Raw genomic sequence first — 27,663 nt, 5'->3', positions numbered from 1 at the left:
GATAGAAACCCCAGAGAAACGAATCCGCCTCGTTCACGTGTAGACACACTCGTTCACGTGTACGGATGTTTAGTTAAAATTAAGCCCACTGAGTTCGAAGGGATTTACTCCTAGGTAAATACGTATCGGAGTGTGATATTCATGTAAAACATGTGTTTCGGTGTCAAACTTCCACAGATTGCGATGCGTAAAGACAACTATTCGCCTATTTTTATTTCGTATATTGTTATTTTGTGGTTTATTTTGTGTAAACTACAACCCCCATAAATCAACGCGAGAATCCCGGGACTTCTTGCGCGTGCGTAGTCACTGCTAGTGAGCGGGGAGGAGCTAACGGAGTTGTTCTTTCCTCCCCTTTTTTCAATGAACCCTCCCGGTGGGACGCCGGTGGGGGCGATGGCCCGCGCGCAGGCGCTGTGATCGGGGAAGGCACGATGGAGCATCAGCGGCGCTCTCTAGGACTGTTACAAGTTGCTGCCCTGTGTGTTCTTTGCTGGGGGAATAGTTCACCGGGTGAGTACAGGGAATGCTGATCCGACGCAGATTTCAGGTGCGGCTGTGCCTGTTGCGTACGCAGTCTCTCCGCGCTTTCTCGGAAGTACGTTTCGTTGTTACAGCTTTGGCTTGCCGAAAGCTCGTACGGCGGTGAGCGAGCAACTCCTGCCTCGACACGCCAGCGTAGGCGCGTTGCAATCTTTGCTCGCGGTCCCCGATCCCGGTCCTGGCCGTCTGGAACCGTTCCTGCCCCAAAGCCAAAAGCATATTCCGTAGCCAGCTCTTCTCTTTGTTCTGCAGAAGTTCTGAACATCTCCTAGAACTTCCCCGTAGCATTCCACAGCGGCTTCCTGCTTCTGCAACTGGTGTGGGTAGTGCTGTTCAGCAATTAGGAGCTCCTTTGCCAACCTTAAATACCAACCTAGCTAGCCTCCATTGCGCGCGCTCTGTGTGGGAGAGAGGGAGGGAGAGGCTGAATGACTGGAGGAAATCTTACCCATAAAAACCATAAATGTAGTCTTTGTTCTTGTAACCTGCTTTTTTCTCCTGCCCGGATAAAGGGAGGAGCCAATGGCAAAGTAGACTTGGAGGCAAAAATCTTATAGTTGATCCAGCTCCAGACTTGCATTAACAGTCATTTCAGATGTTTTGAGTATATTGTGTCCTTCAAATGTGCAGAAACAGCAGTAAAGGATATAACAGTACTTGTAGTATTAATATCTCAACACTTGAAGCCGTCCCCTCCTTTTGGCATTAGCACAGATGATCTTGGACTCACTGGAGGCTCCATGCCTTGGATAGCTCCTTTAGAGTTCTGGCTGGTTCTGACTGAAACCTGGAGCGCATTCACTACCCCACTGACATCGGAGCCTCCAGTGCTTGGACTCCTTGTTGGTCCCCTGTTGGGAAGATACTGGTCTCTGACCTTCTCTTCCAAAGTTTGCAGCAGCACAGACTGCAAATATTTGTTGGGGCAAGTGCCCCCCCCTTTATTTCCTATAGCACAACCCTATGCATATATATTTAGAAGTGCATCCACGGTGTTCATTGGGGCGCACTCTCCATTAAGTGCATCCATTAGGGTTGTAGTCGTAGCCCTCATCTTACCTAGGACAAGCTGTTCAAGAGTGAAACAGGCTTCCTATGAAATAATATCTTTCCCCACGAGGTTGTTTCTCAGGAACAAAGCCAGCAACTGCTGAAGTCTCAAGTGCAAAAGTGAAATTGGGAAACCATAAAATGAGAACCCCCGCTGAGCATGTGCACCTTCAGGGAGCTCTTTTTTCTCCCTTTATCTTAAAGGGCCATACACCGGGGTGGCCTTTATCCCAAATCATCTGTTGTCTTGTTCAGTGGTGCTCTGAGGTCTTTTCTGACATCCTGCAGAGACCCTGAATGCTAACAGCCACAGTATGCCCTCGGTCGTGAATAGGGTTTTAATTTCCTAATGCTCTCTGGATGGGAGAGAAAGGAAGAATTTCTCTCAAGTGCTGCTGTCAGCGAGTCGATACAGCATCCACCTTGCCTGTTCAGTGCACAAACACTGAAAATATAAAGACCCATATTCCTTTGGTATGGTAACTTGTTGCAACTCCAGAAATATCTCTTGTTAGTAATAAAACTACGAATGCTTATCTGCCTCTGCATTCTCCACCAACCCGTTTTGTGGCAGGCATTACGGGACCTGGGTCCATCAATGAGCTGGAATAGGTGAGGAGAATAATGTCAAGATCCACATAATAGCAGCATGTGGTGCCTCTAGCTCACTAGATTCCATGTTTCCCAACAGACTGTGAGAAAATCAGTAGGCCATGTAAAAAAGTATAGTGAATCAGATAGTCTAACTCAGTGACTGGACAGGAGAGTAGACCCAAAGCCATTCATGCCATGCATCGCTGATCGACACACATATCAAAGCATTGCACATTGATAGAAAGGCTTGGCATTCATGATGGTTGCAAGATTGGTGAGAACGTAATCCTGCTTATGTTTCAGATACAAACTGGAAGAAATTCCTGGTTCAGATTGACAGAGCTGTGCAAAATTATACCCCATGTGTGAAGGAAAACTGTCGCTGCCACCAAAGGTAAGGGACTCAAGCATTTCTAATGGTTCAGTTAGTATTTAATTGAGAGCCAGCGTGGTGTAGTGATGAGAGTGTTGGACTGGGAGTCGGGAGATCTGGGTTCTAGTCCCCACTTGGCCATGGTAGCTCACTGGGTGACTTTGGGCCAGTCACAGACTCTCAGCCCAACCTACCTCACAGGGTTGTTGTTGTGAGGATAAAATGGAGAGGAGGAGGAGGATAATGTAAGCTGCCTTGGGTTCCTTGCAAGAGGAAAAAAGCAGGATATAAAGGCAATAAATAAATAAATAAAATATTTACAGAGTGGCACTGGCTATGTTCACACAAAATGGTATGCCAGAATTGCTGTGAATTCTGGCTTACCAGTAATGAGCAAGCAGGAGCAGCTAAAGTTTCCAGGGCCCTACCAGAAATAGAAAGAGGCTTTTCTTGCAAGTAGGAGCAGCTAGAGTAACCAGGAACTTACCAACAGTAGAAAGCTTAGCATTAAGTGTGAACACAGGCCCTGGCTTGTTGCTCCTCTAAGAAGCCACCTACAAACTCTGGCTTGTTAGAGGAGAGACAAGGTTTGGATGCGACACAAAACTGTTTATTGCTGGTAAGTTCCTGGTTACTTTAGCTGTTTCTGCTTGCAGGAGCAATCAGGCAGCATGCACCAGCACTCTTCCTCATTACCAGTAAGCCACAATTATTAGCAATTATGGCTTACAGTTTTACAAACTTGACTGTAACACTTTGCTGTGCCGCAACTGCTGTCTGATTGGTGGGATGCCTCCACCACCCCCTTTTTGCTTTAACTGTTTATGTCTGCAGTTTTCAAGTTGCCATACATGTGTTCACATCAAGCTAAGTAACCGGAACAGTCATTTAACATGCCATATAAGGCAATTTAAATGTATTCAGAGTGTAAATGGGTTATTATGGGTTTTTTTAAACAGCGGACAATGGGGTGGGGCAGGGCAGGACAGGACAGGGGGCTTTTTTCTAGCACCTCAGAAGCCCGAGAGCCAATTTCCTGTAGCAAGCTGTCTTGTTACAACCTGCATAGCAGGGATGGGCACCTTTTGGCCATCCAGATGTTTTAGCGTACAACTCCCATGATCCCTCACCATTGGCTATGCTGGGTAGGACTGATGGGGGTCGTAGGGGAAAACATCTGGAAGGCCACACGTTGTCCACACCTGTTGTATAGCAAAACTTTACAGAACATCACCTGTCTGGGAAAGAAAGCAGTGATTGGGTGGAGAAGACCCATGAGCTTGGCCCTGCCCAGTTATTTACAGGAAGATTCTTGCAGCAAAACCTTCACTATGGGGAAATGCTCTTGAACTGCTGAGGTACCATGAGAAGATACTTTTTTCCACCTTTAATTCTTGTCGAAAGAGTTCTGTTTGCCAAATGAGACACAACGCTAGCCTTCCCCAACCTTTCAGATGTATTGGGGTATAATTCCCATCACCCCCAGATAGCAGTGTCCATGCTGGCTGGGGGGGATGGGAATTGTAGTCCAACACATCTGGAGGGTGCCAGGTTGCGGAAGGCTGAATGACCCCATGCATGCAATTAGCAATTGCATGGATGTTTTTTGTTTAGAATGAGATCCTGACGCAGGTGTAAGGAGCTTTAACCCTTTGTCATAACCTGCACTCCCAGACTGGATCCGGTGCCCCACACCTGCCATTTACATTTTAAAAAAAGAAAGAAAACCCACTCATGCAAGTAGCAATTGCATGTTATGTGCAGCTTGGCCTAATGCTTACTTGAAATTTTGCATGTTCCAATATTGGCAGAAGCAGCTCTGCTAAAATATAGCATGTAACTAATTTTGTATTTCTTTTCTCCAAAATGTAGAGAGCCAATATGGTAACTTTGTGCTCCATAGGTAGAAGCTAGGTGGACCAATAGGCTTAACAGAATAAGACAGCTGCTTTTATCAGCTTGTCCCTCTCTACCTAAGGGAGTAAGAGTCCCATGGGTTCTGTTTCTGGGTTATTCTTGGGAACAAACCATGGTTTGTCAGCATGTCTGGACAACACAACAACCCAGAATTAGCGCTGTGTGCGAAGTAGGTCTATATGTGACACATTGATTGGGTTTGCATGATCACCGCAGCCCACTGTGGCTTATTTATTTAAGCCATGGTGGGTTGCAGCACATGCCAGTGCATGCCGGGTGACTTCTGGATATTCAAGATGCAACTGCAGCTTTTCATGTTGTCTACAACTGGTGAGGGTGGTTTGTTGCCATGATTAATAAACCACCCAGAAAGCATGGACTGTGGGTAGTTTCGTAACCATGCCAACATTCCACTCTTGCCAGGTTCGAATGACACAACAAGCAGCAGTCGCAGCTTGAATATTCAAAATGGCCACCTGCACATGCTACTCCCACCATGGTTTAAATAAACCACAATGGCCTACTTGATCATGTGAACTGGCCCATTGGAAAAATGTGACTACGTAAGGCAGAAAAACAGCCCAGGCCAACAACAAACAAGCAATCCTGCCAGGGTGCTGGCTCAGGAGAATGGGAATGGCTGGAGGGCTCAGGAAGAATACCCCAGGGTGGGTGCCGCCCTTTCACCCCACCCCTCAGCATCTGCTGCTTGATAGCAATGCATCCATCTGTCTAATGATAGGACTGACCCTGAGTCTGTACTGAACCTTACCAAGCAATAATCCCTTCCTGAAAGCCTAGTTAACTGTTATACTCATTTTCCCTAATGTATTAATGATGGGTAGAATCTCTCTTGCCTTAGAGTTAGGGAACAGGACTTGGCTCCTTTTCGAGAAGGGATCTCTGAGGAACTGCTGACAGAAGCAATCAGTCAAAGGCTCGGGACACACTACCAGATCGTTGAGAAGAAGTTGTACCGGGAGCATGATTGCATGTTCCCAGCAAGGTGAGAGCGATACAAAATCTATCCATCAGAGAGGGGGACGGGGGGACAGGAAAATCTCTGCAGCTTCCTTAACCTATGGGTCATTGAGCAGAAAGTGTTTGAAAGGGTCTGCATTCCAGCATAAGAGGAAGAAACTGATGAGGCATTGCCTTGCCTGAAATGCAGAAATTGCATTTGCTTTTCTGAGAAATCAATATTGACACTGCACTTTAGTTGTACACAGAGGTGATATGGGTTAGAAGCTGAAAGAAATTGGGAATAAATACCTCCAGGGAACAAGGATAATTGAAAGGGATAACTTGCAGAGATGTCTAAAACAGGAGTTGTGTTGGTGCCAGAAAGGGCTTGTGACTGCATCCAGCTTGGTTTATAGTGGTAGTTTAAAAAAAAAAAAAACTGTGTTCACAAGATCCCTCACAGTGTTCCGATCTGCCTGTTGGTTCTTTCTCTCACCTCAATCCCTGGGCCTTTTGCGTAGCCATGATATACCAAGCTGTTCCTGTGGCATCTTCTCAGTGTTGTCCGGCAGAGTTTTTCCAAGTGCATCTTGGCCTGCTGCAATCTGGGCCAGGGGGAGAGAAGATGAAACCCTTGGTAGCACATTGTGATGAGTTTGTGTGACACTTCAAACGCAAAGTTGCTTGCATCAGTCATGACTTTGACACCACAGTTAATAGAGATATCCAGAGCACCGACTGGTCTAGCTTTATTGGATGGCTTTCCAGTGTTGAGGCCCGAGGATGCAGCTAAGGTGCTTGGACAAGTCTGGGAGATGTTAACAGCTATAGGCTGGTTGGCAGCATCCCCTTCCTAAGCAAGGTGCTCCATCTTAAGACCAGCCTTCCCCAGACCAGTGTACTTATGGGCGAAATTCAAATAATGAATTTCCTTGCTCTTAACTCAAGCTCTTGCATTAGGATGCCCCACCCCCTTCTTGGTAAATGTGTTCAAAGGACTTAATGGGAGTGTTCAGATAATCGCAGGGGGAAAAGAAGCCATCATGGATTCCCCACACACACACATGCCCATCATTTACATAATTACCTGTGCTGCAGTGCAGGTTGGTGTGTCATCTGAACCCGGTGTGGCAGTTTCGTACCTGCCCCACAACCCATGACTTGCAGTAGGGGTTGTAGGGTGGGTACGAAGTCAACCCTGCCATGCTGTGTGCCAAGTTCAGATGACACACCAACCTGCACTGCAGTGCTGCTAATTATGTAAACGATGGGCGTGGGGTGAGAAGCCACAATGGCTTCTCCCTGCCCCCCATGATTGTCTGAACCTGGACACTGTAATTGAGGTTAAGGATCCAGCTGTGTGGATATTCATTCCTGTAATTTATAATACATTGAAAGTACTTCCATTGGCATGATGTGTAATTCTCACGACTGCCCCTCTTGCGTTGAACTATCTGCAGATGTAGTGGGGTTGAGCACTTCATCTTGGAGATCATTGACAACCTTCCAAATATGGAGATGGTAATCAATGTGCGAGACTACCCCCAGGTACCCAAATGGATGAAACCAAGGGTGCCTGTCTTCTCCTTCAGTAAGGTGAGAGAGTGAAGAGCTGTTACTCCCTCAGCCATACTAGGTGGGGACAACAGCTCTGATGTTGAATTGAATTGCAAAACCTCTTGAACTGAATCTCTTGAAAAATGAGATATTTTTCTGTAACTGATGTGCTTCTCTCTTTTCATTTTCTGAAAGACTTCAGAATATTATGATATTATGTATCCTGCCTGGACATTTTGGGAAGGGGGACCAGCTGTTTGGCCTATTTATCCAACGGGCCTAGGACGTTGGGACCTAATGAGAGAGGACCTCAGAAGGTATATCTCAGGAGAGAGCTGTATTGTTGTTTTAAAAGAGAGAGGCCCTCAAATTTAATTATGTGTGTCTGCTTTTTAATTGGGACTTGCACCCATGTGAAGCTAAATTCTCTTCAGTCTGAGACATGTTTATTGAGAAATAAATTATACTTTGCAAAATGGATGTTAAGGATGCATGGCATCAGAGCCTATGGCATCCACAAGCCATGTTGGTTGTTTAGGTCAGGGGTAAGGAACATCAGGCCCAAATCTGACCCTCCTGAGGTCCCAATCTGGGCCTCTGGAGTTCACCAGATGGCCGCTCTCCCTGACCACCAATTATTTTCCCTGACCACCAAGCTTTTGTGCAGTTTCCCCTCATTCTAAAGGCTGAAATACCTCCCTAGTCACTGGCAGTAAGACCTTAAGGGTGCTATCCTATGCATGTTTAGACAGAAAAAAGCCCTACAAGTCCCAGCATGCCCCACCCTGCATGGCTGGTTGGGGTATGCTGGGAATCGTAGGACTTTTTTTCTGTATAAACATACATAGGATTGCACCCTTAAGCTAAATATGTGTGTGGGGGGGTTGTATTTTTTACCTTCGGCCCCACCCGCATTGCCTTCAGTCCTACCACCACTGGAATCCCCCCACCCCGAGTTCTCTGAAATTAAATTCAGCTCTCATGGTGAAAGAGGTTCCCCACCCTTGGTTTAGGTGTATCTACATTGGTTTAGTCTTTTGGACTTGATAAGGTGGAAATCCACACAGAAGTTGTCACACTGGGACAGGGAGAACTTTGCCCAGATCTAACAGTAAGTAGGACAAACTGATGCAAGAATTCCTGTACTGTTAGAGCAGTGGTGGGGAATGTTTTTTTCTGTTGAGGGGGCTGCATTCCCTTGGGGGGTGATGTGTGGGAGCTGCATGCTGTCTGTGGACAGGGCCACTTTCTTTTCTCTCTCACCCTTTTTTACCCTCTTTTCCTCTCTCTCCCCAGTAAGTGGGCTGCCAGGGAAGGGACAGCTTGCTCATGTCAGAGGTCTGAACAGATCACTTGCAGAGGGCTTTGGAAATTAGGGCCTAGGCCACAGGTTGACCATCCCTGTTTAGTGGCTGTGTAGAAGAAGGAATTCCAACAGGTTTAACATCTCCCCTCTGTATAGCAATATGAACCTGTCAGAGCCCGTCTTCTACACAACCTTTAAAGTAGGGCTGGGCAGCTTGTGGCCCTCCAGCCAACTCCCATCATCCCTCACCACTGGCTATGCTGGCTGGGGCTAATGGAAATTGTAGGCTAAAACATCTGGAGGGCCACAAGTTGACCACCCCTGCCTTAAAGGTACCATCCTTTGCATGTGGTCACCTCCACTGTAACATGGAAGGGAGGAACAAGTTATAGGTAAAATCTTGTGACTACTCTTTGGGTCAGTTTTATTGTAGTTTGGTAAGTACATCTGGTTTTAAATGTGACTTGCTGAATTACATTTATATTGAGACCTTGGTACCTTATTGTAAACTTGAAAAAGTGAAAGGAAAAGCTTGTGATCCAAAATAAACCCCCTGAGCTGAAGGAAGAGAGCTGCTACTGCTGTTTTGCAAACTCTCGAAGAATTCATGCAGTTCTATGATAGGTGGTTTGCGTAGCAGTTCTCTGGCTTCTGCTTGCACAAGAGGTTGTGCAAGCCCTTATAAGTAGTAGAACGCCTTTAGATGTTTCACTTTTCTCATACAACACACTTGTGCAAGGTTTAAAACAGCCCTTTGGGGAGCAGAAGGGTACCTTTTGGGCCCAACCCAAAATGCTTTAGGATGCAATCATATGCATGTTTAGACAGAAAAAACGTCCTACAACTCTTGTGCTAGGAGTTGTATAGACAGAAAAAAGTCCAACATGCATAGGATTGTGTCCTTAAAGATAAATGTTTGACTTTTAAAATAAATACAGTTGGCTTTTTTCTCACCTGGTGATTGGCTTGCCAATTTGCTCAGCCTTTCACAGCAGTCACTTATTCATAAGAAGAGCCCTGCTGGATCAGACCAAGGGTCTATTTAGTCCAGCATTTTGTTCACACAAAACAAGCTGTTGCCCAGGAACCCACAAGCAGGGCATGAGCACAACAGCACCCTCCCACCCATGTTCCCCAGCAACTGGTGTACATAAGCTCACTGCCTCTGGTACTGGAGGTAGCACATAGCCATCCAGACTAGTAGCCATTGATAGTCTTTTCCTCCAGGAATCTGTCCAACCCCCTTTTAAAGCCATTCAAATTGGTGGCCATCACTACATCCTGTGGTAGCGAATTCCATAGTTTAACTATTAGAGCATTTATCCTGCTGCAATGTAAATCAATGCATTGATTCTCAGGTGTGAAAGGGACTGACCAGTTTCTTTTGATTATACCAAATGGTAGACGTGAAGGAAGTGGTACATGAATAGAATTGTCAGATATCTTGTTAGAATAGTGTATAGCACTACTAATATCACAAGAGTGAATTGAGATGACTTTACCTGCAACCAAAGGAGAGGTTCTGACAAACAGGATTTATTTCTCAGCTGCAGATACTAAGACATTGAATGTTTTTAATATCCTGTATTGATCAAACTATCCTTAGCTCCACAGAGAAATGGCCTTGGAAGAAGAAAATTTCTAAAGCCTATTTCCGAGGATCCAGGTGAGCAGTTTCCACTTCCAAATACTTTGATACTACTGGTTTAGTACTGCAGTTGCCTATAACAAGACTAGGGTTCTGTACTGTGTTGTCCAGAAAGATCTGGTTGTTACAAATGGAATATGTTTGGCCTAAGCTAAGTGTATGGAAGCTGTCATGTTGTTAGAGAAGACAGCATTTAATGTGCTTATGGGGGATTTCCTATCCCACCACCTATGGGGAAACTGCTCATTCACTGTGCAACCTCACCTATGGGGTGTCTTGTTTCTCTAGCAAATTGCTTACGTTTCAGGGCCTGCCATTGTAACTCCGAGTTCTCCAAGCTGACCCTTTTCCACTGCCACCAATTCTCTTAAAATACTATAAAACCTCCTAGCAGCCTGGTATATGAGGCTTAGGTGGGAGATTGGCACCAACACTAGAGACAAGATGAACTGTTAAACAAGTTAATTTATTAAAGGGATATTTTGTACATAAGGGAATATTAATATTTACTTTGGAGTTTTCAAAAGAGTGCTGACACTTCGTAAGGACTCAAGAGACACTGTGGCTATTGCAAGCCTTTTAATGACTTCTTTTACCACAGGCCAAATTCCCTAGACCTTCACGCCAGCCAAATACAGCCACAACCAGGTACGGCTCTTGGGTACAGTCTACCTCTGACTCCGAAAGTGCCTCTTGTATTTCTGGCTGCTTGGACCATTTATCTGGGTTTTAGTTCCTGCTTGTGTAACCTTCTGGCAAGATCTTGGGGCAGCCTCCTGGCATAACACAACCACCTGCCCCCTATTCCTGATCTTCACCAGACACATACAGTCATTTTACAGAGAAGGATTAGCTTAATTTTGAGGCCTTATCTGTTCACGTTCTCCTCAACTTTCTCCTAGTCCTCTTATAACACCACCTACCAACCAGCAGACCTTCTCCATCTCTTTCTACCCACAGACTGACCCAACTCCTAATTGTCAACTCCTTAGCTATCATTTTCCAACCACCCTTTCTAGCTAGCTAGAATCCCCAGCCAGTCAGAGTTGAGTTTACCTGATCCAGGCTCCATCTATACATATTCAAAGGATTGGTGATATTCCAAAGGAGAGAGAGACACAATCAGCTACTACACAGGCCTTTGAAAATAACAAAGGAAGGCCTCAGGCCTATACAGCTACATGATAGCCTCTCAGAGGGCACACAAAGTAAACATTATAAAACAACATTTACATACATGGCATTTTTTCACCATGCTACAGAGCTTTCACCTAGACCAGGGTCTTCTAAATCAAGCCAACTCTGTCTCCCCATCTCAGTTTGCTGTGTTTCAGGCCCAAACTATCACAAATACTACTTTTGATGTTGCTGTCCCATTTTCATCACACTTATCTGTCCTACATTGGCTACAGCAGACTCTGAGTGAAGGAGCTAACCAAGAAGCGAAGCAATGAAGCAGGCAGAGGTTCTAACACACAGGTTTCAGTCCAATGGGTTGATACCAGGCAGAGATCAAAACACAGTTAGGCAGTCAGATACGTTACACAGTCTAGAAGCAGAGTCAAAAAGGGGTTCAAGAGTTAGTAGCATAGAGGGTTAATCACAAGGCACAATCAGAAAAACAAGATTCAGGACACTGAAGCTGATACAACAATGTTATTTCCAGCAGTGGCTAGGCAGTCACAAGGCTTTGTGCAGTACATTAGAGCTCTTTAGACAGAGCCCTACTCTTGAGGAGTCACTTTCTCCTGAGGAGTCCTTCTTTGCAAGAGAGCAGTCCTTCTCATGGGAGCCCTACTGGCCTGTCACTTGAGGCAACAACACTCATGGGCCCAGGGGTTGCTCAGCCTCTGCCTCAGAGGCAGAGTCCCCTCCCGCTGATGGGGATGGAGCTACAGCTATTTCCGCTGAGGGCCCAGGCTCCTCCCGGTCTGATGACAGTGACTGATCTGGGGCACCCTTGGTTTCTGGGAGCTCCAGCAATTCCTCTGAGGAGGATTCCTCCAGTGGGGGCATGACATTATCATTACTTTGTAAACATTAATTTATTGTTAAAAAGGTAAAGGTAAAGGTGTCCCCAACCAGTCGTGTCCGACTCTAGGGTGCGGTGCTCATCCCCGTTTCTAAGCCGAAGAGCCAGCGCTGTCCGAAGACGCTTCCGTGGTCATGTGGCCGGCATGACTGAACACCCAGGTGCACGGAACGCTGTTACCTTTCCCGCCGAGGCGGTACCTATTTATCTACTTGCAATTTCTTGCTTTCGAACTGCTAGGTTGGCAGGAGCTGGGACCGAAGACGGGAGCTCACTCCGTCACGCAGCACTCGGGTCTCGAACTGCTGACCTGCCGACCTTCCAGTCTGCAGTTCAGTGTCTTAACCACTAAGCCACCGCAATTTATTGTTACCTACCTGAAATTCTCAGGTGTCAACATTTTTTCATCCATTTGGGTAGTTTTTGGCCCAAAGATTGAGAGCAGCTTATGCTTTGATGAGGTGAAGGAAATGCTAGTGTCCTGGGCTTCCTGCTCTACTGTCTTTTATCCAAACATAACTTCCATATTTCCTTGATATGAGGAAGGCTGGTGCAAAAATTCTATTTTGAATGTGATGAAGAAAAGCAGCAATGTTCTATTTAACCTAAAACTGATTCATGCACATCACCTTTCTGTCAGTGTTCCTACACCACTTAGTTTTCTTAAATGGTTTGATCTTTCACTGAGAACTGCCATTCTCAGATAATTTCCTATTAGACTTCATGAAGTGGCTCAGGCTTTTGTCTGGCTGTTTGGTTACGTGGGCCTCAAGAGGTGGCAGAGCATTGTGTAACAGATTTGTGTGTGCTTTCTCTGGTAGGACAAGTTCAGAGCGGGATCCCCTCATTCTTCTTTCTCGAGAAAATCCAGACCTTGTTGATGCAGAGTACACTAAAAACCAAGCCTGGAAATCTGAAAAAGTAACTACCACTATAGCCAACTCTTTTTTCTCTCTCTTAAAAAGGGATATTTATTCTATATAACTATTCTTTAAAAGACTGGCATTAGCAGTAAAAAGGTTGACGCTTTTAGGGATCATATAGAAGATCACACTCTCTCTCTGTTAATCTGGAGTAACTGCCATCCCATGGTTCCATAAATCCAGTCACTAGTTCAGATTAGGTTCCTTACTTCAATAGTAAAGTAAGAATATTGAAAAACGATGGAAAATTTTCTCCTGTTTCACTCCTCCTTAGACCTCCTGAGCGCCTGATTTAAAAGTGCCACTGGGCATGTAAAAAACAAAACCTATGTGTCCTGTTTAAATCAGGGGCCCGTTCCTCCATGTGCAGCATCAACACACCAGTACGGCATCCACCTGGGCTGTGACTTTGAGCTGTGCTAATGCTGCATGCAACCTGATGTAAATGTAACACTGGCTAGGTGTAATCCTCAAAGGTATGTATGGTCCTCTTACATGCCCGGTGTCACTTTTTAAAATCAGGCATCTCTGTGAGTGTGACAGTGTGGTTACAAGGAGTGGGCAACTTGTAGCCATCCAGATATTTTGGCCTAGAACTCCCAACATCCCTCATTATTGGCTCTACTGGCCAGGGCTGATGGGAATTAGTCCAAAACATCTGGAGGGCCACAAGTTGCCCACCCTTGTCTTAAGGGGTAACTAATCTAAGTGTGGACAGAATGCTTTCATACTTAATGTACTTGTGGTTTGGTGATGTCCTAATAGGAACATGTCAAAGAGACTGATTCTATTTTTGTTAAGTGTCTCATCCTTTGCTGGCTTAACTTTTATCTAATTTGTTCTCCATCAAGATGCTCACTTTGGCCTTTGTCTAATGGCCATAACTACCAGTTAGGGCAGACCCAAACTTGTTTCCTTGGTATCTTCTTTTGGCGTGTGCCAGTTCCATCTCTGTGGTTAAGAGCCTATGCAACCTATCTCTAGTTATGCTAGGGTCTGTAGTGTACATGGAATAATGTATGTTTTGGAGGAGATGAAGGTGATCTGGGACTTCTCTACAAATGCTGGGACTGGATTTCATGGTACAGAAAGAGCGATAACCAGGTATGGAATTCTGATTTAGATGAAGGTGACTGTTTGCTGTGAAGCTTCAAAATCCTAAAACCTTGTAATTGGTTATTCCTGCACTCTGATACGCTCTAAATTGTGAGGAAACAGTGCATAACTGCAGCTTCTTTATCAAGAAGATATGATGAGAAGACTTCAGGCATGTCTTACCAGCACTAAATGAAGTTGTTGTTGTTCAGTCGTGTCCGACTCTTCGTGACCCCATGGACCATAGCACGCCAGGCCTTCCTGTCCTGCGCTCTCTCCCGGAGTGTGCTCAAGTTCATATTCATTGCATCAGTGATGCTATCTAGCCATCTCATCCTCTGCCGTCCCCTTCTCCTTTTGCCTTCAGTCTTTCCCAGCATCAGGGTCTTTTCCAGGGAGTTTTCTCTTCACATTAGGTGGCCAAAATATTGGAGCTTCAGCTTCAGTATCTGTCCTTCCAATGAGCACTCAGGGTTGATTTCCTTTAGGATTGACTGATTTGACCTCCTTGCAGTCCAGGGGACTTGTAAGAGTCTTCTCGAACACCACAGTTCGAAAGCATCAGTTCTTCGACGCTCAGCTTTCCTTATAGTCCAGCTCTCACAGCCATATGTTACTACTGGGAAAACCATAGCTTTGATTATGCGGACCTTTGTCGGCAAGGTGATGTCTCTGCTTCTCACTATGCTGTCAAGGTTTGCCATAGCTTTCCTCCCAAGGAGCAAGCGTCTTTTAATTTCATGGCTACAGTTACCGTCTGCGGTGATCTTGGAGCCCAAGAAAGTAAAATCTGTCACTGCTTCCATTTCTTCCCCTTCTATATGCCAGGAAGTGATGGGGCCAGATGCCATGATCTTCGTTTTTTTAATGTTGAGTTTCAAACCAGCTTTTGCACTCTCCTCTTTCACCCTCAACAAGAGGCTCTTTAGATCCTCTTCGCTTTCTGCCGTTAGGGTGGTATCGTCTGCATATTGGAGGTTGTTGATAATTCTCCCTGCAATCTTAATTCCGACCTCTGATTCATCCAACCCGGCTTTTCTCATGATGTACTCTGCATATAAGTTAAATAAGCAGGGTGACAATATGCAGCCTTGTCGTACTCCTTTCCCAATTTTGAACCAATCGGTTGTTCCATGTCTGGTTCTTACTGTTGCTTCTTGACCCTCATACAGGTTTCTCAGGAGACAGGTAAGGTGGTCTGGTACTCCCATCACTTTCAGAATTTGCCACAGTTTGTTGTGATCCACACAATCAAAGGCTTTAGCGTAGTCAATGAAGCAGAAATAGATGTTTTTCTGGAATTCTCTTGCTTTCTCCATGATGCAGCGAATATTGGCGATTTGATCTCTAGTTCCTCTGCCTCTTCGAAACCCAGCTTGTACTTCTGGTAGTTCTCGGTTCGCATACTGCTGAAGCCTAGCTTGTAGGATTTTGAGCATCACCTTGCTGGCATGTGAAATGAGCGCAATTGTGCGGTAGTTTGAACACTCTTTGGCATTGCCCTTCTTTGGAATTGGAATGTAAACTGACCTTTTCCAGTCTTGTGGCCACTGTTGAGTGTTCCAGATTTGTTGGCATATTGAATGCAGCACTTTAACAGCATCATCTTTTAGGATTTTAAATAGCTCAGCTGGAATACTGTCATCTCCGCTAGCTTTGTTGTTACTAATGCTTCCCAAGGCCCACTTGACTTCACTCTCGAGGATGTCCGGCTCAAGTTCAGTGACCGCACTATCATGGCTATCAGGGACATTCAGATCTTTCCTGTATAGTTGTTCTGTGTATTCTTGCCACCTCTTCTTAATCTCATCTGCTTCTGTTAGGTCCCTGCCTTCTTGGTCCTTTATCATGCCCGTCTTTGCACAAAACATTCCCTTGAGATCTCCGATTTTCTTGAAGAGATCTCTAGTCTTTCCCATTCTGTTGTTTTCCTCGATTTCTTTGCATTGTTCATTTAAGAAGGCCTTCTTGTCTCTCCTTGCTATTCTCTGGAACTCTGCATTCAGTTGGGTATATCTTCCCCTTTCTCCCTTGCTTTTCGCTGCCCTTCTTTCGTGAGCTACTTGTAAAGCCTCCTCAGACAGCCACTTGGCTTTCTTGCATTTCTTTTTCTTTGGGATGGATTTCGTTGCTGCCTCCTGAACAATGTTACGGACCTCCGTCCATAGTTCCTCAGGCACTCTGTCTATCAGGTCTAATCCCTGAAATCTATTCCTCACCTCCACTGTATATTCATAGGGGATATGATTTAGGTCATACCTGAACGGTTTAGTGGTTTTCCCGACGTTCTTCAATTTAAGCCGAAATGTTGCAAGAAGCAGCTCATGATCTGAGCCACAGTCAGCTCCAGGTCTTGTTTTGACTGACTGTATGGAGCTTCTCCATCTTTGGCTGCAAAGGACATAATCAATCTGATTTCGATATTGACCATCTGGTGATGTCCATGTGTAGAGTCGCCTCTTGTGCTGTTGGAAAAGAGTGTTTGCTATGATCAGCATGTTCTCTTGGCAAAACTCTATTAGCTTTTGTCCTGCTTCGTTTTGTACACCAAGGCCATGCCTGCCTGTTATCCCGGTGATTTCTTGACTTCCTACTTTAGCATTCCAATCCCCTATGATGAAGAGGACATCTTTTTTTGGTGTTAGTTCTAGAAGGTGTTGTAGGTCTTCATAGAACCGATCAACCTCAGCTTCTTCGGCATCAGTGGTTGGGGCATAGACTTGAATTACTGTGATGTTGAATGGTTTGCCTTGGATTCGTACTGAGATCATTCTATCATTTTTAAGATTGTACCCCAGTACTGCTTTTCCCACCCTTTTGTTGACTATAAGTGCTACTCCATTTCTTCTAAGGGATTCTTGCCCACAATAGTAGGTATGATGGTCACTTGAATTAAATTCGCCCATGCTTGTCCATTTTAGTTCGCTGATTCCCAAGATGTCGATGTTCAGTCTTGCCATCTCATGTTTGACCACCTCCAGCTTACCTTGATTCATTGATCTGACATTCCAGGTTCCTAAACGATATTGTTCTTTACAGCATCGGATTTTCTTTTCACCACCAGACACATCCACAGCTGAGTGTCCTTTCGGGTTTGGCCCAGCCGCTTCACTCTTTCTGGCGCTACTTGGAAATACCCTCTGCTCTTCCCCAGTAGCATATTGGACACCTTCCGACCTGAGGGGCTCATCTTCCGGCGTCATATCTTTTAGCCTTGTGATACGTTCCATGGGGTTTTCTTGGCAAGAATACTGGAGTGGGTTGCCATTTCCTTCTCCAGTGGACCACATTTTGTCAGAACTCTCTACCATGACCTGCCCGTCTTGGGTGGCCCTGCACGGCATAGCTTATGGCTTCACTGAGTTACGCAAGCCCCTTCGCCACAACAAGGCAGTGATCCATGAAGGGGACTAAATGAAGTATGCAGCTTCAAATACACATGAGACGGAAAAGTTGATTAGGAAAGATGATGGCTTTCTGCAATCATGAAATAAAAGATTAATATGTACGGCCTGAGCTGTGCACATTTACTTGGAATCAAATACCAGTGAGTTCAATGGGGCTTACTTTCAAGTAAGTGCGTATAGGATTGCACCATTAGAAAGTTAGTGATCTTTATATTTCTTCGTTAGATTCCCAGGTTTATTTACAGTTCTCTACAAATAGGGAGTTTAACCTTGTGTCCTACTGAAAATCAGTTCAGAAGGGGGGGGCAGGGAAATATACTTGTGCTTATTTGTATATCACTTTTGGTCAGTAGGGAGCTAATCTATAATGAGCGTTTAAATTATACTTTATTTCTTTTAAAAAGGACACTCTTGGGAAACCACCGGCTAAGGAAATCCCACTAGTAGACCATTGTAAATACAAGTAAGTAATTGATTCAGGCAGTAATTTCTTACCAGCATTTGGGATCACTTAAAAGCAAAGTGAGGGCCTCTGCCTTATACCCAGTCTTTTGGACATTTTACTTGACTTTTTGACTAACCATGTCAGAAAGGCAGCCATTTTGTGGTGGTATCAGGAAAGTTTCTCAATACCCATGGGCCCGAAAAAGGTTGCCTACCCTACCTGGGTGTAAGGCCCATTGAAGACAATGGGACTTACTTCTGAGTAGACATGCATAGGATCGCACTGTCTATCTAGAATCTATTGAAACTCTTTCATCTCCCCGTTATTTTGAAATAGATATTGGCAAGTTTATAGTCCAAAGCTAGGTGATGGTATCTCCCTGTTTACCACTAGCTGCCAGATTAAGCTGCCCTATAACTCTTATCCTCAGGCTGCTGCTATTGCCCCCTTTTGCCTTGGTGTGGGCTTTGTGGCAAAATAGAGAATGCCCCAATAGTTCTTGGCCTGAATTATGTGCAGGAATATGTCAAATGTGTTGGTCCTGTGCAAATTTAATTTTCTAAATAATCCTACCTCATCTACAATGGTGGCACCATGAACTGTTTGTCCACTCCACCCCTTCTGAAAACTGCCTGGTTTACAGCTGCATTATTCACTGTAATTCAAGGAAGACATTCCATTCAAGGAATCCCAAAGAACCACTATATCCCTGTGTGCCACTCAGTGATAATAAGCAGCTGATATGATTATACTCAGGATATCTGTAGTTCCTCTGATGCAGTGAGCCCAAGGCACTCTGTCATCTCAAGTCCCAAGGGGATCTCTGTGAGAGATTTTGATGCCATATGTAGGTGATGATACTGAGATGCTCAGTATATTAAATGTCTTCTTTGGGGTCTCTTGGGAAGAGCAAAACGGTGCCTGGAATAGAAATTAGGAACTCTCTGACTTGGAGGTTCTTTCTGAATGTAGTAACTGCTTCCCTATTTCTGTTTTGATGGTGCCTCTTGTAACTTCCCTTCCTTCTACTGGAGAAACCAGCACTGCAGTTGCAAATGCTTAGGCGCTAGTGAGGTTTTTATCTGAAATATCTCTTAAGATTTATATAAATGTGTTTTTACAATGGATTCACTTATTTATATGTACTCTTTGGGGATAAGGATTTAAAACATACATGCAACAACTAAGGCCGCTGAACTCTTGATTTGCTGTTTTTGGTTTTGGCTCCTCCATGTCAAGATTTGAATGGAATATGCTGTTCATGTAGTACACAGGAAATCCTTTCTCCTTCTGTGATTATTTTTATGGGAACTATGATCTCAGTTTTGCAGATCTTTAAAAAGCCTACAAGCTTTTATTAAATACAATAAGTAAACTATTTATCAGGGCCATAGCAAGTTTAAATCCATAGAAGAATAAAATAAATTGACAATTCCATAAGCCACTTTTACTGAATGTTGAATGAAATGTGCTAAATACTGGAGGAGAGGGAATATTCTAAAGTGGCATCTTTTTAAAAAAATTATAGATACCTCTTTAACTTCCGAGGTGTAGCAGCCAGTTTCCGCTTCAAGCACCTCTTTCTCTGTGGCTCGCTGGTCTTTCATGTCGGGGAAGACTGGCAGGAATTCTTCTACCCACAGCTGACACCTTGGGTTCACTACATTCCAGTCAAATCTGATCTCTCTGATGTAAGGTAAGAGGTTGAATCTGCAATGGCTTAATAACCCCTCCATGTATCTGTGTTTAATGGCATTTATATGCCGCCTCTTACCCAGAGTTCTCTGGTGTCAGTGCAGAAATATAAATATTGTATCTTTCTACACTGCAGTGGGACTTGGCTATACTTAGATGACAACGGTAATAAACTTAATTTTCATGTCACATTCCAAAGAAAATATTAGACTTGGCCTTTGGCTGATCTCAGCAGCAAAGGGATGTGTTTGTCTCATTCTCTCCAAAGGAAGCCCCAAAGGTAGAAGAGTACTGAATAGTAACAATAGAGGAAATGTTAGAAGAGCATGTTCTAGATGCTGGAGTGATGCAGTAAATCCAAAGGCAATTTATTTAAATGATTTTTAGGCCATATTATAGTACTATATCCTCCTATGCAGCTTACAAAACATAAAACACCATAAATTCTAATAATATAATTTACTCTAAAGCACAAATTACAAACCAAAAAATGCCACAAAAGCCAATGAGCAGAAGTACCAATTAACCAATAATCCAGCCTTAATTCTGTCTCAAGAACCTTACTAGCAGGCTTCTGATCTGTGTATTCATCCACAATGTGGCAACTTCTCGCCTTTATTTTAGGGAGCTGTTGGCATTCGTGAGAGAAAATGATGATGTAGCCGAAGAAATTTCAAACAGGTACATTTTTTGTTAATTATAGACAGGAGTGTTTGTTTGTTTGTTGTGATATTTTTATACTGCTAATATAATAAAATCCCTAAGTGGTTCACCTACAAAGTTGCTATATACTTGCTATGTACTTAAAGGACAGGTTCGCACGATTGCAGGCAGAAACAATACAGTATGGGTTGTTTCCCCCACCTCCACCACTCGTGTAACCAGCATTTACCTAATTACCTGTGTTGCATTGTGGGTTGCCATCTCATCTGAACCTGGCACTGCAGGGGTGGCTTCTTACCCACCCCCACAACCTGTGGTTTGTTGTAGGGTGGGTTAGGTGAATGCTGGTCATGAGAGCAGGGGGTGCTGGAAGCAACCCATACAGCGTTGTTGCCCTCGGTGTTCTTGGGAACCCAGCCAAAGTTGCTATATACTTAAAGAAATTTGGGGCATAGGCCCACACAACTGCCCTGAGAATAATTACATGTGTCAGTATTTTGCAGAACTGCTCATTCTATATGTATAGATGCACATTTGGAAAAAATTTCCCAGACACAGGAAAACTGCATTTTGAGTGCTAAAAATGTGAAACCTTAAGAAGATATGACTGTCCATAACGCAGGAGATAATGGATGTCACTTACTGCACAATACCTTAATTGCACTGAAAGGCCCTTAAATGTTGGAACTACTCAATTCTCGATGCCAGTGACTTGTTTGTATGTCATTTGCTGATGTTAATTGCCACCGCTGGGAAGTGGCTTGCTCTGTCCTTCTCTGTGCAGCAGCCACCCACGAAAAGAGTTGCAGACCTAGTCCTGATAGGATATCATATACATATTGTCTATATGTATGAGTTTTGTTTTTAAAGAAGAGTTCAAATCCTATTATAGGATGGATGTGCGTATAAGAATCCTGTGGCACCTTAAAGGTGGACGAATTCATAGCACCTTAATTTTGTTGGGATTGAGTAGTAGTAGTACTGTCAAATGTGCAAAAGTTTTCTGTAGCACATGAAAGCGTATACCACAATACATTTATTATGTCTTTCATATGACACTGAACTCCTTGTTTTTGATGCAAGTGAATAGCACAGTACCTCTGTTGAAATTTGTCAGTGCAAACATACCTGTCCTGTATTCTGGTTTAGCTATCATGGCTTCCCTCCCGAGATTAGTTTAAAAGGGATGAGAATGTTCTGTCTGAAATCCCTAGCTCCCCCCCCCCCCACAGAATTACAGTTCCCTGGAGGAGATGCACTGATTGTTAAGCCACTTTTCATCTGTACTGTAAGTATGTACTTAAGTCAACTCTTGAGTTATAAAAGCAACTAACTGTAGGCATCTTCTTTGCTTGTCTGTCTCACCTTTAGGGGTCGCCAGTTCATTGTGGACCACTTGCGAATGGAAGATATCTCTTGCTATTGGCAGAGACTTCTGACTGAGTACGCCAAAGCCCTGACTTACAAAGTTAAACGGAAGAGTAATTACAGTGAGATTTCTCCCAGACACTTGAAAACAGAACTGTAAAAACCACCATTTCATTTCTAGTTCAGGACTAGGGCTCATAGACATTGTGAAATCCAAAGAACAGCATTGGTTTTGTTCAACAGAAGCTCTGTGTTTCATGCCACCAAACTACAAGGAGAGAAGAAGTATTGTTGTTACGTACTGTATTAAAATGTCTTATTGGATCCAGAATTTTCTTTTATATCATGGTTGGTAAAATTTTCAGAAGTATTCAAATAATTCAAGAGAGACTAAGTTTCACTGAGTTTTAGTATCGCTTTGCTTTTGAAGTCCTTCTGAAAAAGACTTTATTGGGATTAATTTGGTGTTGTGGTGAGTCAATTGAGCAATAATAGCTCAATGGTGAGTGAATCATCATGGTGCAACATTTAATTCTGTGTTTGTCTAGTGTTATGACGTTAGTGTATGGGGCCTATAATGCCCCATATCAGAATAAATTAAGGAAGAACATAAAATGTGTCCTCAACAAAAGTCGCTTGACCTAGAAAGGGATTATAACGTGTCCAGTTCCACACATGCACAGAATAGGGAATGCATGGGTAAAAGGGTCCGGGTGAAAGTATAGCAAGATAAAACTGAGGTAAAGGTTTAACTGTTATGTTTGTTTCAATGACTGAAGAGGTTAATAGTAGAAGAGAAAAAATGTATGTCCTGTCTTTTACTGGAGCCTAGAGCCTGAGAAGAGATGCATTGTAAATATGATGTGCTGGTAGAGTGGCAGTTACCGTTACCATGAGAGGGGAATGAAGCCAGGTTTCTGTCTTTATATATGGGAAGGTAGCATCGAATTGGTACCATTTGATTGGGGAATAACTGAACATTCTAAAGATGCCCATTGGTCCTAAGTTTGAACAGAGGTGGTGTGACAGATTGTTGGCCACACACCAAAGCTGATTGGCTGGAGGGTTCTGACTGGACCAAATATAAGAAGCTGTTGAGAGGCATCTGCGGGAGGCTGTCAGGAGAGTCTGCCTAAGGGAGAGTAATCTGGAGGTGTCTTTGAGAGAGTCTGGGGAGCCTGAGGAATGCATTGGCCAGGGAGAAGAGCAACCATAAGACTGGGAAGCTAATTTGAGAGCATGTGAGGCAGAAGCTGAAGGAGGTCTGCAAGTGAGGAGAGGAAAACTCCTGGAGCAGCCTTTAGAGGAAAGAGCTGAACCCTGAGTGTCGGCGGTGGTGGTCTGAAGATAGAGCAGCTGCTGGACCAAACTGAAAACTTCAGGGGAAGCCTGGTGAACAGCCTTAAAGGCTCCAGGTGGAAGTCAAACCTTACTAGAGAGAAGACTGTTTTTCAAGCCCTCATTACTATGCCTGTGAGTCAACTGGGTGGAGTTTGATAGGGAAATTGGCTTAAGTTTGGTTAGGATTAGGAACTGGGACTCCTAATACCTGATTGGTGGTAACAGCAACAATAGAGAAGCCCTGTTTTTAAAGTTAATGTACAGAAACCTTGTTTTTAAATTAACAGCAATCTTAAATAATGAGCTTTCTTGTTTTATTTCTTTTTAATAAAATACTATATATCTTTGTTTACTTTCCTTGTACCTCTGATCTGTTTGTCTCATGTCTAATGACCATGCCACCATAGGAAAAAGGAGTGTAGATTTACGGTGGCACTGTAAGTGAAGGGAGGGATTGCCCAGTGCTGAGGGATGATCCTCCACGGTGGTGGCTGTAGCAGTAGGAATATCCCATAAGAAGAGATTTTCCTCTATGCCTGGTGTTAGCAGTGGGATTGCCCTAGAGTAGAGGATCCTACCTAGACTAAGTTCTCCAGAGCCCCATTTCAACCTTAATGAGTTCAACCCAGTTCTTTTCAACTCTATTGGTAAAACTGGACATTGTGGAAGTTCCATGATTACGATATCCCAGTTCTCCCCCCATTTCTTTTCCTTGTACTAATTAGTAGCCCTTCATGACAGCTTTGAAGATTGAGGAAGTGATGTTCTGGGAAAGAGTGTTGAACTCTTTTCCTGGTTGAAATTGCTCTCCTAAAGCTGCTATTGGTGGGAGGAGGGGAGGGGAAACAGGAATAGCAACTGCACCAGCTTCTTCCCCCACTCCTGTTTGTGAGAAATGAGCTTGCCGCTTTTATTGGAGGATTGCTTCCACACCACTGCAAAAGGTGAGGAGTGAAAAAGTTTACAGTGCCATAGAGCAAATGGCAAAGTTAAGCCATTCCACATGAACAGATTGCCGTTTGGGAATGGTCACTATGTGAAATAGTTTAAAGTGGCTCCAAGGGGGCAGCCATACTGTATGTACCAGCCCTTAAAGCTAAGGCATGACCAGTCTCCATCTGGCAAATGATTTTATATTTCATTTTGATTTAATCAGCCATATTGTGTTCTATTGCTCTCACTGTGGGTAGGAGAGAGAGAGGGTGAGACTTTATATGGCACGTTGGTCATCTTCCTCTGAAAATCAGCAAGGGAGAGGAAATTCGCAGTGGGGGTCCTGGTGGGCACCACTGCACCCACAGGCACCATGTTTCTGACCCCTGGCATCTATAGTGCAGTGGGTGCTGCAAAGTATCCCTATGATCTCTCTCAAATGCCAATTACCTTCCTCAGTGGGCCTATAGGTGATGAAAAAAATAACATGGCCCGAGAATCAAATTTGCAGACACTAAGTAGGAAAGAGCAAATGGGTAAGGAGGAGCGGTCGACCTAGTCTTCTAAAAAATTAAGCTAGGAAATTAAACAGTGTAACATTGTGGGGATGGGTAAGGGGGAGAGAATGAGTATTAAAAGAATGAGACAAGATTTTTAACCTAGAGACTAAAGTTGTCTCTGGTGAAGAGGATTAATCTGGTATAATCTAAAACTCTGTTATATCTTTAAATGAAGATCTTTTTAATTAAGACAGAGAGAAAACATGTTTTGTTAGCTGAATTAATCCCTAAATTGGAAGTTTTCCCAGTGCAGCAAAACGAAGGACCTGGACATTGACAGATGTTCTGCTCCACATGATGTAACAAGCTGTGTGCTCCTTGCTTTTTGTTTTCTTCACAACTATGTTTTGGGCTAGAGAACTGACAAAGGAAATAAAGCAACTGTTCTCTTCTATCAGTTACTACCTGGTTCTCATTACAATTTGATAACTGACTAGTGGGAACTTCAGGCAACAAGTTCTTATTGTCTTAAGGGAAAAATGCTTCCCATGCCACTCTGAGGACAAGAGCCTGTAGGAATGACTTTGCCCTATGAGGAAGACTAAATTAATTATCCTTAGCACACTTAAAACAATCTGGGCTTAATTTCCCACACAGAACTCATAACCAGTTCTGTGCATTGTGCTCTTGATTAGTAGTGGTATTTTAAAATATAGCTAGCAGTGTTTTTTATTGTTAAAGGTCAGGCAGATTGAATCATGGCCCATCTTAACTTTGGGCATGTAGCCCTAAGCATTCCATCGTAAGTTTTTTGTGTAACCGGAAATCTTTCCAGCTTAGCCTTTTTGCATACTAGGGATTGCCAAAGGCCGTGCCTTGCAGTGTATGCCTTTTAAAGATCCAGAGCAAAGAGGGAGAGGCGTGGATGTAGCCATATTGGATCCTGCTCAGGTGCTCCACCTGCTGAGAACACTCATCCCGCTGGTAGGCAAGAAAGGTGAACTAAGGGGATGGTGGAGCAGTAAGCAGCAGGATGAAAGTTGTCAAAGTTGCTGCACTGCACCCACTGAGAGTGGCCAGGTGAAGGTGAGAGAGTTCAATAGGTGCAAGATGAAAAGGATTTAGTGAACTTAAAAAGATCTTTTAAGAATCCTACCTTTTATTTAAATGGTTTCAAAAAGCCATTTTAGCCATTGTGGTACCATGCAGAAAATCCTAATAATCCACCACACTTTTCTTTTGAATAGAAGTTCATTCTTACTTAGCTTTTCTGTTGTCCAAAGAGGACCTTTACAGCACAATCCTATGCGTGTTCTTTCAGAAGTAAGTCCTGCTGTGTATGATGGGGCTTACTTACTCCACAGTTAGTGTATTTAGGATTGCCTATGGCTGCAGTTCTATACACACTTCCCTGGGGCTAAGCCCCATTAAAACCTGTGGGACTTCTGAGTAGACATGTATAGGATTGTGCTCTTAAGTAGTTTTACGGTGTTACTAAAATTCTTTAATCAATAGAGCCCCTATTCTAGCTTTTGTTTCTTGCTCTTCTTGTTGAGCGCTGGGTGGGGTGGGGTTTACCACCATAAAAGCCACTGGGCTTGCTTTTCAGATAATAGAAAAACTAGATGACAAGAATTAACAATTGCTACTTGGAAAAGAAACATGCTGGATCATTAGACCTTGCTGTATAGTACCACAAGAGGTAAAATAAGTGATTTTTGTTAGCCTTATAGGATTTTAAAGGATATTTCAGTTTAATATTTTTGGATTTCAATAATTTATCAAGTGAAAGAGATAAATATAATTATGGCTGTCAACAGTGAGAAGAATGCACAAGGTTTTATATTTAAATTGATTTTCCCAGTGTGTTACAAATAAAATACATTTTAACACCTGTCCAACTGTGACTCTTTTGTTTTTGTAAAACTAAGAGGGAAGGCACTATGCACAAAAAACACCAAAAAGGAAAAAATCCAAAAGTGCCACTGAGTATGGACTATAATAGTTATTTATTTGTTGTGCAGATCTCTAAAATACTCAAGGACTATATAAAAATCATTCATTTTTTAGGCAGATCACTAAAATGCTTGATGCATTTGGAGATTTAGTCTCTTCCACAGGAGCAATTGATCTCCTAGATGAGCCTGTTTTTGCTTCTGTGACGCAGCTGACAAAACAGATGAGTTTCTATAGAAGCAGAAATTCAGCTGACACGTGGCAATCCCATTGTAAATTGGTTAAGTGTTTGCTCCAATTTTCTTCCTCCTCAGTATGGACCCCCCCCTCAAATTTTCCTGTTAGAATAACTAGACCTTATCAGATAAATGTTTATTTTGGATTTGTGAGTGGGTGAACAGGGGTAACTAGTGTAAAGCTGTTCAGCATGCTCATGACTGAGGTAAGGATATGTTCTGTCAAAAGAAGGTGCTCGTGTGAGTGGCCCACTAGTGGGAGCTGCAAACCTACAAGACCTTGTACCAGTTCACAGCTGTTGTGTTACACTGCTTGCATTAGTAGACTGACATGGACAGGGTTTTGTTTGGATTTGTTAAAGATCAAGTTGGGTTCAGCATTTCAACAGAATCGGCTATGAGCTACAGCTTGAATAAGAAAACAGACTCAGAGCTCAGGCTCTTTGACCTTAAGATACACTGACAAAGAATAACCGTGGCCTCAGGTTAAAGATTGAAATCATTTTTATTCAAATAAAATGCTGCACAAGGGATCTTTTAAAATATTATTATCATCCCTAATTACCTAATAGGTCTGCACTTCATCTATACATCTGTGCATAATGCATTATACATTACTGGTTATTTTTGTAACTGATGAGTAACAAGAAGGCGCTGTGCTGAGGCTAGTGAGACATCCTCCTCAATAATAACTCTGTACTTAAAATGTGAATGCCTAAAGTAAGGCCTCTACTGAAAAGAGTGTTTCTAAAATTAATGGAGGCTTTATTCATATTCTGGCAGAGTAGACATGTGATAGAAAGTCATGGTAACATCTGTCATCCTAATCATCACCAAAGAAATGTTGTTTCTCAACCAGTGTACTAAATTTGAGGTTTCTCCTACGTTGGTATTTTACAGCTGTCATTTCTTTTTGATGTTTTAACCATTCTGAAGAGATGAGCCACCACCACTGAGTTCTCTGTTATGTGAATGTTTTGCCTTATTAGGTGAAGGTGGGCTGGATTGGGCACCTAATTATGAGCCTTTTCTCACATAAGTTGAAACACTTGTATAAAGGATTTTTCTGTCCCGTGTTGATGTCTTCTTTGTTTTTGTGTTTTTAAAGGCCCCTCTTA

The 27,663-nt window shown here is 43.4% G+C and overlaps 1 protein-coding gene across 1 annotated transcript; it reads left to right on the top strand.

The window, feature by feature from the left end:
* The first annotated feature begins 413 nt into the window (after nt 1-413).
* Nucleotides 414-23,282, top strand: POGLUT1 (protein O-glucosyltransferase 1). Its single transcript, XM_084843474.1, has 11 exons — nt 414-513; nt 2,491-2,581; nt 5,340-5,483; nt 6,901-7,036; nt 7,193-7,314; nt 9,910-9,969; nt 12,805-12,904; nt 17,813-17,871; nt 19,382-19,549; nt 20,173-20,229; nt 21,583-23,282. The coding sequence occupies exons 1-11, from the start codon at nt 435-437 to the stop codon at nt 21,737-21,739; spliced, it is 1,173 nt and encodes a 390-aa protein (XP_084699600.1). The 5' UTR covers nt 414-434; the 3' UTR covers nt 21,740-23,282.
* Nucleotides 23,283-27,663: the final 4,381 nt, after the last annotated feature.

Source organism: Heloderma suspectum, chromosome 3 (genome assembly GCF_057233095.1).
Source record: "Heloderma suspectum isolate Gila_16-S chromosome 3, 16-S_ref, whole genome shotgun sequence".
Lineage (NCBI taxonomy): Eukaryota > Metazoa > Chordata > Lepidosauria > Squamata > Helodermatidae > Heloderma > Heloderma suspectum.
This window is presented reverse-complemented; position numbering and strand designations above follow the sequence as displayed.